The sequence below is a fragment of the Centrocercus urophasianus genome, unplaced genomic scaffold (assembly GCF_019232065.1).
Source record: "Centrocercus urophasianus isolate 14NV4802_14NV808 unplaced genomic scaffold, USGS_Curo_1.0 seq_5, whole genome shotgun sequence".
NCBI lineage: Eukaryota > Metazoa > Chordata > Aves > Galliformes > Phasianidae > Centrocercus > Centrocercus urophasianus.
In genome coordinates this window covers 3,939,830-3,954,455 of record NW_024885088.1, presented here as the reverse complement: position 1 = coordinate 3,954,455, position 14,626 = coordinate 3,939,830, and the positions used below count along the sequence as shown (strand labels likewise).

The 14,626-nt window shown below is 47.8% G+C and overlaps 2 protein-coding genes across 3 annotated transcripts; one reads left to right on the top strand and one right to left on the bottom strand.

The window, feature by feature from the left end:
- Positions 1-9,701, bottom strand: TSPO (translocator protein). Of its 2 annotated transcripts, none has more exons than XM_042834956.1 (4): positions 9,660-9,701; positions 3,603-3,801; positions 1,061-1,199; positions 1-194 (listed from the first exon to the last, which is right to left on the bottom strand). In XM_042834956.1, exons 2-4 carry the CDS (start codon positions 3,788-3,790, stop codon positions 21-23), a joined length of 501 nt encoding a protein of 166 aa, XP_042690890.1. In that variant the 5' UTR covers positions 3,791-3,801; positions 9,660-9,701; the 3' UTR covers positions 1-20. The 2 variants fall into 2 exon arrangements, with proteins under 2 accessions (XP_042690890.1, XP_042690891.1); XM_042834957.1 differs by lacking the exon at positions 9,660-9,701 and adding an exon at positions 6,737-6,770.
- Positions 9,702-9,814: 113 nt separating this feature from the next.
- MCAT (malonyl-CoA-acyl carrier protein transacylase) lies at positions 9,815-12,884 on the top strand. Its single transcript, XM_042835034.1, has 4 exons — positions 9,815-10,270; positions 10,383-10,470; positions 11,252-11,469; positions 12,208-12,884. The coding sequence occupies exons 1-4, from the start codon at positions 9,815-9,817 to the stop codon at positions 12,628-12,630; spliced, it is 1,185 nt and encodes a 394-aa protein (XP_042690968.1). The 3' UTR covers positions 12,631-12,884.
- The last annotated feature ends 1,742 nt before the right edge of the window (positions 12,885-14,626 follow it).

Here is a 14,626-nt window from a genome sequence, read left to right as displayed (position 1 = left end):
TGTTTTTGACCGAAAGCTGTTTATTCAGATTTCTTGTTGCGATTGTCTTTCCAGATCCGGTAATTGAGCACAGAAGCCATGGTCAGCCAAGCTAAATACGGGACCATCAAGTAAGCAGCTGTTCTGTTGATGTGATACCAGGAAGCAGTGGTAGCTGTCGCTGTACCAGTTGTGAGCAGGAGAGTCACCAGCCCCTAAAACACAGGAAGGTGGTTAGTGTCCTTTTCCTCATTGCATTTTCTTAACTAGATGGCATTTGTGTGGCTCTTTCTACTTAGCACTGACACTTCGCAGCTCCCTCTGTGAGCTGACTTCTCAGCACATAGCTAGCAAAAAGATTTTTTTCCTGAGCTAAGAGTTGAACTGACTGATACAAAGATAAAACGGTGAGAAGAAAGGACACTGCAGCTGGGAGCAGACAAAATTCTTCTCATCCGTACTCTTCTTTTTTTTTTTTTTCTTTTTCCATTGGTAGCAGAAACAGCCCCTTAGCCACGTAATCTCACCCAGTGCTTTTCTGCTCTAGATACTGCCTGAAGAGATGTGGTGTGGTTGAATTAATTATGGTTTGCAAAGCATTCTGCTTTTAAAACATTGCTCTTATATTTAGAGAGCCAGGCAAATCATTTTTTAATACTAATTTTTATTTTTAAGGTGAGCTGTTTTTCTTCAGCATGCAGACAGCTGCTCTTGTCTAAACCGGATGCTGATTACGTGAGTAAACGATAAGCTTCTTATCGCCACTGTTTGCCAAAGAGATACCTAGGAACTTTGCTAAGGCATAACTGTTTGCATTTTGTAGTCGCAGAAGGCTCTTATCAACAGGTGTCAGAAAGAGCTACTTGTAATCTGAACATTTAAGGGTGTTGTAAATTCTCACAGGTGGCTGCTGGAATGCAGTAAGAAGAACAGCAGCAAACTTCTGCAAACCATCTTCTGTACTGATGATACGAACCGGGTTCGGTTTCAGAGCGGAAAAAATCACGATGCGAGTTTTAGCCTCACCACCTCGCAGATGACTGCAAAAGCATAGGCTGAAGAAACAAACTTATTCACTTACCCATCCCATTTTGTGAGCTCCAAAAAATATGGGAGTCCATGCCCAGTTTAATGCCAGCTGCCCTGCATACAGGCCCAGAGGAACCACCGCCTTTTCACTGAAGCCCCCCAATTCTTTCCACACCAGGTAGGAGCCGTATCTGAAGAAAGCCAATGCAAGGGATAATCCAGTACGTTGGTTAGAAAGCGGCCGTGTTTTCTTAAACAAATGAATTGCTTCAGTGTCTAAATTCACTTGGAAATGTCCTGGCACTACTTGACAGAATGGCTGACTGTGGGGGGTTGATCATCTGCTGCAGACAGCAAGATGGAAAGAAATATTCTCTGTTCTGTCAGAGTTCTCATTTCTAGGTGCAGAAAAGCAGATAACTTACTGCATTTCAGTCTTAATAGAGAATGCTGTGTTGAAATGGAAGCAAGTCAAAGACTTGAAGGTAAAAGGTAAGTCTCTAAAGAGAGGAAGAAACAGTTGTTATCAGTACTGAGAGAGGATGGTTTAAAAATATCTCTGTTTGGAAGAAACCTTTTTAAATAGATGGAAATGAGTGTAGAAGTAGGAATTGAGACGGGAATGAACAAAATGAGCACCATCCCAAAGTGCATGCGTGAATGTGGATGGTGACTGAGCAGAAAAGGAATCTATAGTCACATTTCAGAAGGGAGAAGGGAAGGGTACAGAAGGTGCAGAGATTTTTAGGACTTCTAGAGAAAGAACTGAAGGCATGTCCAGCACCCTCCCCCCCTTGTGGGGCACCAGCTTATAAAAAGATCTTCCAAAAATGTTCTGAAGTTTTTTAACAGATCATCTTAATGCCAAAGAAGAACTGTTCACCAGAACGATCCCAAAATATAAGCTGATAAAGACAAAAATTCTTTGGATTTGGGAAATGACTACTGTAAGATTTTCTTTTAAACTTTAAGAGACTGATTAGAACAGGGAGACTCTTGTTCATTTAACTTTTCCATTAGACATACCAATGCAGTTGACTACACAGTCATTCCAAGAGTCCCACAGACAAAGTACCAACACCCTGAATTATACGCCTGTATTCAGTTACTAATTCTAAAACAGATTCCACCTTCTCTTATGAGTCTGCTAGGTGTGTGAACTGCACTGTGCACCTGCTGAACAGCAGGGGGCTCAAATGTGTTTCTGTGGTAATGAACTTTCAAGCTGTTGCAGTCTACATATCTCAGTCACGTAAGGAGGATTTCTTCTTCTCTTTGACTCAGATAGTGACCCAGGCTTGCTTTGTGGCCATGTCTTTCATAAAGACTAAACAATGCATCTTTGGAAGCTTTTTAAACCTTGCTTTTAATTATTGATTGCTTTTAATATTCTCGGATTCTGTACAAACGAGAAGTCTTAACCACTCCAAGGTTTATACATGGCAGGTTATGGAAGCAAAAGCCTGATGATAAATAGATTTTCAGTCAGCTAGATGTATATAGTATGTAGCTGAAACCACTTACCTCAGAACATATTGCTTGCTTTTGGTATTACCAAAGCAAGTGATTTTTAAAAGATTTAATGTGACGTCCAGTTTTATGATGAGAATTCAAGAAACAAGTTTACAGATTGCACAGTCAGCTTGAAGAGAAAGCCCCTCAGCTCTTGTCTCCCTGAGATAAGGCATTTTTTATCCAAGGGACAGCAACCCGAATTCTAACTCTGAGCACACAAGAGCAAAGAGCAATTAAATAAATATGCACACATACCCTGTAAGAAGAGGAAAGAAGAAAGAATACAGACAGAAAAGAGCATGTGGATCTGTAAAAATTACAAAGCCTTTATTTCCAGAGAAGTAAACCAAAATGAGAGAATGTTAAATCAGCTCTCTTACGCATTCAGGTATGCGTTCAGATACTGGATCATTGCTGTATTTTGCAACAGGTGTTGTAGTATTTAAATTAACTTGCAGGATAATGACATAATGTTGGAAAGGAACAGGTCTCTCTTATTTAACTGCTTTAAAAAACTTGGCAGAACAGCAATTACTGTCAGAAGAACAGGGAGTCATGAGGCCAAATCCCATTCCCACAGGTACCGAAGGAGACAGCAGAGGGTTTCAGATCTCTAGAACTTAACAGGCTGGCAGTTAAGCTGAAAGGGTGTGTGTGTATTAGTTTTGATTTTGGTTTATTTTAATTGAGCTATGTTAAAACAATTCTGTCCCAATCCTCTCACTCCTCCCTTTTGTTTTTAATTTCCTAAAACCACTGAAGGACATGCAGAGAAGAAATCCCAAAGCTGCCTGGCTTCACTGCTGCCAGCTTGGCAGATCTTCCCCTCAGAATGAATGAGGAAAGCAGATGAATGGCAGCTTTTCCGACTCCTGCTTTTGTAGTGGACAGTTCTACATACAAAGCGTGCCCACACACAGCTTCCCCAGACATATCTGTACCTGCTAGACAGGCAGCTTGGTACAGTTTCTCGCAGACATACAAGCCACAGAAATGTAATAACAGTTTTCTAGTCTAGCACTGTATAATGAACAACCTGGAGATCACAAAAGTGTATTGATACGATGTGAAAAACATACCCCATAGATGTATAGAGAGTTCCCCAAACTGGAGCAAACACCCAGTTAGGGGGACACCAGGATGGCTTCTGCAGAGATTCATACCACACTGGGATTTCCTTTCTGGTTATCTTGCTTCCTAAAACTCCTCCTGCATGAGGCAGGAGCGTGAAACCCACGGCTGAGGCCCAGGCTGGTACCACTTCCATTGAGACTGAATCTGAAACAAACCCAAGAAAGTTGATTGGCAGAGTAAGTTTAAAAGGAAACAACTAAACTATTTCATATTTTTTAGGCAGATTTTAAAAGTATCCAGAGGAAGGGTCTGATTCACAGCCTACTCTTGTCTCTCAGTGCAGCTGAAATTAATGGATCTTGTATTGGCTTCACTGGACAATACTCACCTCCATTTAGGAACCTACCATTTACTTTCTGGCCTTTTTGAGCTTTCATTTCCTTCTAAGCTTTGTGCAGTAAGGGTACTGAATTTTACCTATGTCAATCTTCTCACTTGGGTATACCAGGGGAACAGTGCAGTTTGATAGAAACTTGCATTTCTGTATTCAGCGAGAGCTCCATTCACTCACTGGAGTGGTGCACTTGGGAATAAAGCAGCGTGTCTTGCCTGTGCCCAACCAAAGTAGTTCTATACATTGTGTTGTGTTTCTAGCCTTGGAGGGTGAGCAGTGAGATGGATGTTATAAGCAGCAGATGCTTGAGAAACTGACACAAGATAAAACGCCAGAGAGGATGAAGATGGATAGGAGAATGTAGCACCGGCTTCTTCCTGAAGCAGGCAATCATCTGTAGCCATCTTAGCTGCCAAACACATATGGTCCACAGGATTAAATTTGCCTGCAGAAGTAACACAAAGTGCTGCCTCACTCTGGTAGCCGAGCTGCTTGAGTTAGTGTACGGGCACCAATAAAATGAGTCAGAAAGTAAGCAGGGAACAACTTGGTCACCATTTTTCTGGCCAAAAGTCAAATGCTATAAAAGATCTGTGTTTAGGTTGCTAAAATGCAAATAGATAAGAGGTGTAGTAAAAAGGGCAGAACCAAAACGTGTTGTTTTTCAAATACGCAGTTGTCAAATACACCCCATTCCTGTTAATCTGTTTGGTGGGAGGGCAGGTGGCAGGAAGGAATCACAAAAGAGACTGCAGGAGGCAATGGGAGCCCTGGGCCTTGGACACCCCCAGGAGAGAGAGCTGTAGGGCAGTCATACTCAGAGATGTGCCAAAGGAGGATGTCCTATATGAAACTGTATGAAGGTTTTGTTGGTACAGCTGTGTCTGATGCGATAAGGAGACAGGGAGTGGGACAGAGAAAATCCTACCGGTAGCAGATGTGCTTAAGAATAGGATGCTGCACTGATGGCATCATCTGTCAGAGCTCTGCTGGCACCCTGTGTTTTTATGCAGGGAACAGGAAGGAGCCAGGCCAGCAAGGGACATCTCCTGCACAATTGTCTTCTCACTCTGCCCATGTAGATGTAATGAGGATTAATTTAATTAATCCTCAGCCACAAGGCTGAGTAGGATCACAAACATTTCTGGTGGTAGATGCAAAGCAGAGATTTGCAAGAAAAGCAGCACAGAGGGATGGGAGAAGCACAACGGGTACGGAAGTATGTAAGGAGTTAACAAGAAGGGCTGTGTAGGCAGTGGGGCTGCCTCAAGGGAGCTGTAGGAGGGAAGGAGTGGGAGCACACAAAAAGGACAGCAAACAAAGCAGTAAAGCTGTCAAAACCATAACAGAAGGGCGAAGTGGTGCAAGGCAAAAGACAAGCCCAGCAGTGCCAAATGCACAACTGAGCTGGGGAGAACTGGGGAGGGAGAACAATGCACTAGCCTTCTGGAGCAGCACCGGGTCTTGGGTGGAGGATAGGCTGCAAGGAAGGGAGGAAAAGAACTGCATAGCTCTGTGCTGTGGTCACTGCTGCACTTCCTGCCCTGTGTCCTTCCTGCTGCTTCACCACGTAGTGTCTTACCTAGAGTAGAGGAGTGAAGGTGTTCTCCCACACCTTGGTCCTCTGTGGTTGTCCTCAGATGGTAATTCCCAAAGGTTGTGTTAGAAGCTGAAAGCTCAGATCTCACCAGTTGTTACACCACTGCTCACATCATGAATAAGTGCGCACTGGGGCTTAGTGTGCACTTCTGGACACACGCCTCAAGGTGCCAGTCAGCTCTGCTGCTGCAGCACACTGATCCAATGCCAGTAGGTTCCCAAAGTGATAAGTGAGGACCTCAGGGGCGTTATACTCCGTTGGGCCACAGAAGCATCAGGGCAGTTTCCTGCAGGTATCAAGCAGCTGGACTGCGTCAGGCATTGTTCCTTTTGTCAGCTTCTCCCCATGGAGGAAAGGCCCGACATGGTTTGCAGGCTGGAAGTGCTGAATGCTATCAAATTGGAAACATACTGCTCTGCTCCAGCCAGTGACTAAATGACACAGCTCCAAACCTGTCCCTCCACACATCAGAGGAAACACTGAGTGACAAGAAATCAGGAGGGCACACAGAAATGGGGAAAGCACAAAGCATAGAAACAGGGCAAGTACTGCTGTGTGTGAACAGGAGATAGGAAGATACAGAAGTAAAAAGGTGAAATGTACTGGTTTGAGTTGACTGTTGGTGTCCTATTCTTTTGACTGTTGTTACTACTAATTACATACTCTGTTTCCCAACAGCATTTCTCAGGACTTGCCAGCATTGCAAAATGCTTTCCTGCATCACATAGAGCTGTGTAACAAAGTTGCAGTGTGCCAGAGGGTCAGTCCCATAACACACAGCTGTCTATCAGCAGTGGAGCTCTGTATTTAACTCCCCAGAAGCTAAATTCCAGCATCAAATACCCATAAAAAGCAACAGCTGACTCATGGAGCCACACTGATTAACTCTGGAAGAAGGTTTGTCCATCTTTGGTTACTCAGTACAGGTTTTCAGTGAGGAAGTGATCACACAATGGAGATGTGCTGCATCCAAACAAAGAAGCTGGGACTAGAATGGCAAAAGATCAGGCAGCAGTGATGGGCAGACTGTGGCAGAAGGTGCAGTGTGTAAAACCCCAGTGTAAGGTAAGCACTGCAACAGGCTGCCCAGGGAGGTGGTGGAGTCTCCTTCTGTGGAGATGTTCAAGACCTGCCTGGATGCCTACCTGTGTGACCTGCTGTAGGGAACCTGCTTTGGCAGGGGGGTTGGACTCGATGATCTCTGGGGGTCCCTTCCAACCCCTACAATTCTGTGATTCTGTGATTCTGTAAAGGTGACAAAGACAGGAGAAAACATGGTGAAGGGGTCTGAGTGATGCAATCTGATCTCAAGTTTCACTTCTAACCTTTTGTGAACATGCAGCTTGCAGCCCAGTCCCAAATGTGCAGTGCAGCAACAGATCTGTGCTGCCTGTGGCATGCCCAGGAAATTTCTGAGAGTAATGGAGTTGAAGGGTTGAAGTTAAAGCCAGCCCATTGCCAGTCCTGCCTTTTTTTCAATGTAGCATCCTACCCACCTTTGTCTGAATTAAGCATGATGCTCACAGATTTAGGCCTGAAAACCATCTAAGTTTTTATGATCAACTATAATGAGACAACAAGGAATTTTTTATTTTTTTTTAACATTAATAATGCTGTTATTGTTCATAACTGGAATTACTCATTTGGAATGACATACTGTAACCACCTGATGTTTGCAAGAATGCATCAGGGCCAAAGGCGGGTTCCCAGCCACTCCACACTAGCTGAGGTGATAAGGATCCTTCAGCCACTCGTGCCCTGTGCTCACAGATATGCAGGTTCTGCATTTGGAAACATCCAGGCTGTGAAACAGACAGCTTTCCTTCTCTAATTTGTTTTGTTTGGGCACATCCTGTCTTCTAAGCATGTACAGACACCTGAAGTTACTTAGCGATAACTTACTGGCACAGGTATGCTAGCACAGCCCCTCCAGCTGCATCCATTACACAACCTACACTGCTTTCCCAGTCAGGTCCCAGCTCCACTGCAGGGAGAGCTGGTTGTGCAATACTTCTGCACCCTGATTTTCATACTGAAGAAACCAGGATGTCTGTAGATGGTATCTGCAGCATGCAGACAATTTGATCTCTGCTGCTGGAGATCTTTGCTCCCTCAACACACTTAATAGAAGCTTATTTCTGTTCCTCTCGTCTCTGCCCTGCAATGTTTTCCTCATCATCCTGCCCATTTTCTGCTTAGCCCAGTCTGGCTGTAGCAGGCCAGTTTGTTTCACCCATGTTAAAATACTGCTTCTGGCTATTCAAAGCAGCAGACCTGTCCAACAATAGTTCCAGCTTTGTAATGCACCAAGAGAAATAAAGGGGAAAATCGGCAACATTATGGCTTGCAGCCTTCTGTCTTTTTGCAGGTTGTTTTCCTAGGGTGGCACAATGTACAGAAAGTGAAGCGGAAGCTTTCCGTGTCCTCTCCTTTGTCTGGAAGAGGTTGTGTACAAGAAAGAACAAGGTGTGGAGAACAACGTGTACTGCGACAGAGGAGCCAACATGCCTCAGGGTAGTGAAGAAGTACCCAGAGTGAAGGAGCAGCTCTGTGAGAGCCAGGTGTGTGCCCTCCCCCTATCCATGCTGAGCACTGCCAGAGAGCAGGAGCAGAAGAGGACAGCCGCTTCCATTGCAGTATTACATCCCTGCTCCGATAAACCTCTGACTAATCCCCTTAAGTAACTTGGTGCTGGCTTTCCAATCACACGGGGCTTAAGTTACAGCTATTGCATTAACAGTACTAAGGAAAATCTCTCAGTGGGGCGAAGTTACCGACAAGGCTTTGGAGTTGTGGTCCTGGGCACGCTGAGGTAGAGACAAAGCCCCAGAAGTTGGGAGTGAGGTCCCCCAGAGGAGACACTTATCCTCTCTAATATGCTGTTTGGGGGGCAGTAAGTTTCTACCCAGATCTGAGAGGCAGCATGCAAATCCTCATTGGGGAAAGGCTCCACATCACATAGCTGCCCAAAGGATTAAGGGGTGCATGCCTGTTGGATAGCGATAAACCTCTTAGGTCTGCCTCAGCTCTGGCTGCTGGGAAACAGTGGCACTGAAGACAAAGTTTTCTCACAGCTTGTGGTACAGAACTTAGCTGCCTCAAAGGAGTCTTGTCTGTAAATCTTTAGTAATAGCTGGAGCAACGTCAGGTGTGTTTGCCTGAAATAAGGGACTTTTATGGCTCATTTATAATTTAAAACAATATATATTGCATAACAGAAATACAACATAAACATCTAACTATATGTTTATAGTGTGCACTTATAAATTAAACAGCTGATGGTATGTCCTTAAGGATATAGGTGAGCGACACAAGCATGCTTATCTGGTTTGGAGACACAGCAGGTCTCTCTGCCCAGGCCACTGCTTTCCAAATGGCAAAGTCACACACTGAGAGGCAGCCCTCTCTGCTGGGATGGATCTGCCTGCGTGACAATTTGCCATTTACTGCTCAGTCCCTTGTAACTTTCACCATGTACATTTGTGTAAGATCCTCAGAACAGGCTGTATTTTAAAGACAAAGCACCCTTTAGGCAGTCTTCCTTTGCCACCACTTCTCAAGCGCCATCCGTGTATATAATTAACACAGACGTTCCCCTTGGATATTCCCCGTGTAGGCGCCGTGCAGACCTGGGAATTCTTTAGACAGAGCGGGATGTAAGAGAACCTCTTCCAGGACTGCCTCCATAGCTGAGGGCAGTTGGCGGCCCACCCACACGGCCAAGCCCTGAGCGCTGCAACACGGCCAGCGCCCTTCGTGTGGAACCAAAGGGAGAGCGGTGCTGCTTCTGTTCGTGCTCAGCAGCCGGGGGCTCCCCGGGAACAGAACGGCCCCTCTAGATCTCAGCCGCTTCCCGAGGGGCCCGCAGCCCCAACAACAACTGAGGAAACCAAGAGAGCAGAGAGAAACCGAGAAACCGAGGGAGCCTGGAAATCTAAGAAAATAAACCCGGCCCCTCCTGGCGCCCGTGAGCAGATGTCCCATTAGGAGCTGTCGCGCCGTTCCGGCTTCCAGCACCGCGGCACAAGGGTCCCCCCATCCCCGGCCGGGGCCAGGGCCACCCCTTACCTCCGCTCCGCTCCTGCGCCGCCGCCTCCTCTGCCGCGAGTGCCCGCCCGCCAGCGGGGCCCGCCCCAAGGAGGCGTCGCGGAGCAGCGCGGCGCGAGCCGTGGACGGCGGGGCCGCTCGGTTCCCGGGGCAACGCGGGCGGGCAGACGGCGGCCATGGGCAGCTGGGCCGCGGCAACATGGCGGCTCGCTGGCTGCAGCGGGCGCGGCGTCCTGCGCGGCGCAGCGCGGCGGCGGGGCAGCTCGCTCCGAGGCGGTGGGGAACGGGCGGCGAGCCTGAGCGAGTTGCTGCAGAGCTCGGTGGGGGACGGGGAGCCGGGCGAGGAGGGGGAGGCGGCGGAGGCGAGGCGGGAGGGGCGGTCTCCACGGGAGGGCACGGTGCTGCTGTTCCCCGGGCAGGGCAGCCAGTTCGTGGGGATGGGCCGCGGGCTGCTGCGCTATCCCGGCGTGCGGGATATGTACCGCCTGGCCGAGAAGGTGCTGGGCTACGACCTGCTTTCGCTCTGCCTGGAGGGGCCGCGGGCCGAGCTGGACCGCACCCGGCACTGCCAGCCCGCCGTGTTCGTCGCCTCCCTGGCCGCCGTAGAGAAGCTCAACCACCTGCAGCCTAAGGTAGGCGGCGGCCAACGGGCCCAGCATCGAGCCGCCGGGGCCGCGACGTGGCTCCCGCCGCCCGGCTCGGCCCGGCCCGGCCCCGCTGACGGCCGCGCGTGTGTCCGTGCAGGTTGTGGAGAGCTGCGTGGCCGCCGCCGGGTACAGCGTGGGCGAGTTCGCGGCGCTGGTGTTCGCCGGAGCCATGGACTTTGCGGAAGGTGCGGGTCGGAGGGTGAATTTTGCTTTCTGTTCCTGCGGTTTTCTTTGATATGCGTGACGTCGCCATTAAAAACACCAACCTTGGAAAGGGTTTGGAGTCAATAGGCGTCTGAACGTGAGCCAGCAATGTGCTCGGGTGGCCGATAGGGCCAACGGCATCCTGGCCTGTACCAGAAATAGCGCTGCCAGCAGGAGCAGGGAGGTGATCGGCCTCTGTACTCAGCCTGGTGAGGCCGCACCTTGAGTACTGTGTTCAGTTTTGGCCCCTCTCTGCAAGAAAGACATTGAGGCCCTGGAGCGTGTCCAGAGAAGGGCAGTGAAACTGGTGAGGGGTCTGGAGCACAAGTCTTGTGAGGAGCGGCTGAGGGAGCTGGGATTGATTGTTCAGTCTGGAGAAAGGAAGGCTGAGGGGAGACCTCACTGCTCTCTGTAACTCAGTTACAGTGACGTGGGGGTTGGCTGCTTCTCCCAATAAACTAGTTATAGGATAGTAAGTAATGGCCTCAAGTTATACCAGGGCAGGTTCAGATTGGATATTACAAAAAAATACATCTCTGCAAGAGCAGTGGTGCATTGGGTGGTAGAGTCACTGTCCTTGAAGTTGTTCAGTAAATGTGTAGATGTGTCACTGAGGGACACGGTCGGTGGGCATGGTGGGGATGGGCTGATGGTTGGACTGGATGATCTTGGTGATATTTCCAACCGTAGTGATTCTGTGATTCTCACTCCCGATGTGAGCGAGCTGCCTGTCTGCACTCACCTGTCCCCTTCTCCCCTCAGCACTCTATGCTGTGAAGGTACGTGCTGAGGCCATGCAGGCGGCGTCGGAGGCCGTCCCCAGTGGAATGCTTTCAGTCATCGGCAGACGAGAGGTCAACTACAAATACGCTTGCCTGGAAGCCCGTAGGCACTGTGAGTCGCTGGGCATTGACAACCCCGTGTGCGAGGTCTCCAACTACCTGTTCCCAGATAGCAGAGTCATCGCAGGCCACATACAGGTACTGCTGCAGGAGATGCACCTGCTTACTTCAACTTAATGTCTTAAAACTGCTCCAAAAGTAATGCCACCTATTTTGTTTTGTTGGCCCACAAGGCCAGAGGCAGATATTGGTGGTATGGCAGTAGAGGCTAAACCTTCCCACCGATATTGTGTTACGTTTTGTTGCTGTGTGACAGATGGCAACAGGGGCGGTCTGACAAAATGGCATCTGACGTGGAAGTGCATATAAAGCAAAGTTCTGTCCTTGAATTCCTGCATGTGGAAAAAATGGCAGCCATTGACAGTTATCAACACTTACTGAATATCTGTAGAGACCAGACAGTGGATGTGAATACATGGAGGCAGCTGGTGGTACTTTTCAACAGTAGTGACAGCAACCATAGGTCATCTCTGCTTCTACAGATTTTTATGAGCACAGCATGCAGGCTCTTGTTCATCTCTGGCAAAAATGCATAGCTAATGGTGGGGACTATGTTGCAAAATAGTGTTTTGTAGCTGAGAATTTGCTCTATCAAATTGTGTTATTGTGCTCTTTGTTGTAGAAATAATAGGAGGCATTACTTTCAGAACAGCCTATGTATTTGCTTCATGGTTTGTTTTTTTTCCCCACTGTGTGCTTGGTGGTTGGGTAGGAGAGGAGTGGCTTTATTGCCTTGGGCCTGGAGAGGTCAATCTGGTGGAGTGAGCACGTGGAATTCTGTTGTGTCAGGCTGTGATTGCTCTCCCTTTCTTATAGGCTTTGGAGTTTTTGCAGAAGAACGCCCCAAAATTCAACTTCACACGTACCAAAATGCTTCCTGTCAGTGGTGCCTTCCACACACAACTCATGGAACCAGCAGTAGAGCCGCTGGCTGAAGTCCTGAAGTCCATCGAAATACAAAAACCACTGATTTGTGTCTATTCCAACGTGGATGGCAAAAAGTACATGCACTCAAAGCACATCCAGAAACTGCTGTTGAAGCAGCTCGTCTCACCCGTGCTGTGGGAGCAGACTATGCATTCTGTGTACCAGAGGAAGCAGGGAATGGAATTTCCATACACTTACGAGGTGGGTCCTGGGAAACAGCTGGGAGCGGTTCTCCGAAAGTGCAATCTGAAAGCGTGGAGGCAGTACAGCCATGTGGACGTCACAGAGGAGGAGGAAGCAGCAGAGACATAAACAGCTCTTTGAGAAGAATCGACGCGACTTGTGCTTTCCACAGTGTACAAATAATGTCAGGCTCCTGAAAGGGGAAGTGTGAAACACTGATGGCTCTTCGCAGCGAGAGGAGCATCATGCGTCACCACAGGAAATGTTCTTCTGCACCGTGTGCCTTGGGTGTGGAGCGGGAGCTCAGCTCTCCCACCTGCACCAGGACTGTAGAGTTGTCAATAAATGACCAAACAGCTTCCTCCTTGGCCTGCATCCTGCAAGCAACGTCCTTGTTGTTTTTATTCTTTTTGTTTTGTTTATTTTGAATTTGTGTGAGTGGTGAGCATGTGTGCGTTCAAATTACAGCCAGAAGTAGCACTGTCTGTGCAGGGTGTGCTGCCTGGGTTACACTGTTCTGTCCCATACAGGCCTGATGATGCCCTGCTGAGGCATGGGCTCCTTTAGGTGACTCCATCCCCATGCAGCCACTCTGGTGCAGGGGTGTTCCCCCCCATGCCTTGCCTAAGCTGCCTGCTATGAAGTTCACCTCCATCAAATCCTTTTGTTTCACTGTTGCCTCCTAGCAGTCAAATAAGGCAAAATATGTGGATTTGGGTTGTTTGTTTTGTTTGTTTTGTTTGTTTTGCAGAAAGGATATGATTTTCCCAAAGTTTAAGCTATTGGTAAACTGTAGAACTTTTCTGGTTATTTTGGATGCTTCACAGCATGTGATTACTGACAGGTTGTCCCCACATGGAAGGAAACTTTTCCGTGTAGCTGCTCAGCGTCACACCAGTGCTAGGTTATCTTGGAAGGAGGAAAGTAAGGAAAGGAATGCCTTGGCAAGGCTCACAGTCAAGAGGTGCTGTACATTGTGGCTTGTGAGTAGTGCAGTGCTGGCTAACCACTGGTTCACCAGGGTACAAGCTCCTTATGCAGTTCCGGGACCTGTGACAATTACACACAGAATGCTCAGAAAGTCTTTGCTGTTTGCTTGCAAGGGGTGCTTAAAGCTCTAAAGAAAATCAGAGAGCAGCTGTTATTGGATTGTGTACAAAAGTGCAGGCAAAGGCTGTGTTGTGGATATTCAGCTGAGCAGTATCTTTGGGTTGACCTTCCTGTCTTCTTAGTTTTGGAATTTTGTTAGTATAGCATTTAGTAGATGCATAGGAAAAGCCAAACTATGCATAACTATAAAGGAGCAGGAGGGCATCTCATGTCCTAAAACCCATCTGCAGAAGGTGGAGGATAGTGCGTGAGCTGGCAAAGGGTGCTTAGCTCTTACTGCTGTTATTGGCATTCTTTTGATGTGCTTGTGATCTACCCCTTCTTCTGGAGGCTGAAAGTTTAATGATGTAAAAAGCCAGCGCAGCTCCTGCACCTAGGAGCAAGCAGAAACAGGATGTGGAAAAAAAGTCAAATGCCGTAAACTCTGTCACATGAGGAAGTGTGCTGTTTAAAAAAGAAAATAATGAAATGCGGGTCTCCTGAGTCGCAGTGCAGAGCCATAAGCAGGATGCCACATGTGAGGCAGCCTAGCTATTCCTGTTTATTGAGCATCCCTGTTGATGCTTGGTGCAGGGTCTGTTTGCACTGTGTTTCCCTCGTGTCAGTGTGGTTACGTTTCTTGCTCTCCAGTGCTGTGTTTTGTTCCATCCATACAAGATGCTGTACTTCCCCTGGGATTCAGTGTTACAATACTGCGGACCCCAAGAGTGAAAAACTGCAGTCATCCCTGGCAGCAGTCAGATGGCAGTGACAGAGCAGCAGCCTCCTGTACGTAACTGCTTCCCAGTGCATAGAGATTATTTATCCAGAAACACACAGCATTGTTTTGTGCTGTTGAAGTGACTCTGCCAGGAAGGATTGCATAATGGCAGTTGGTACATTTGTTACCTTGCTGAGGTGGTTCATTAGACTCTCTTGACGGGAATTTTTACCCTTCACTAGATAATGATCGTAAAATATTTTCTGTTATATCTCTAATACGGAGTTAAACAGAACAGCCAATTCACTGATGACA

Excerpts from the sequence above, each read along its gene's own strand:
- MCAT (XM_042835034.1), top strand. The coding sequence starts at position 9,815 with ATGGGCAGCTGGGCCGCGGCAACATGGCGGCTCGCTGGCTGCAGCGGG. Across the intron at positions 10,271-10,382 it reads TCAACCACCTGCAGCCTAAG|GTTGTGGAGAGCTGCGTGGC; the intron begins GTAGGCGGCGGC and ends GTGTCCGTGCAG. Across the intron at positions 11,470-12,207 it reads TCATCGCAGGCCACATACAG|GCTTTGGAGTTTTTGCAGAA; the intron begins GTACTGCTGCAG and ends CCTTTCTTATAG.
- TSPO (XM_042834956.1), bottom strand. The coding sequence starts at position 3,790 with ATGGAAGTGGTACCAGCCTGGGCCTCAGCCGTGGGTTTCACGCTCCTG. Across the intron at positions 1,200-3,602 it reads ACTCTCTATACATCTATGGG|ATACGGCTCCTACCTGGTGT; the intron begins GTATGTTTTTCA and ends GGCTTTCTTCAG. Across the intron at positions 195-1,060 it reads GAGCTCACAAAATGGGATGG|GGGCTGGTGACTCTCCTGCT; the intron begins GTAAGTGAATAA and ends CCTGTGTTTTAG.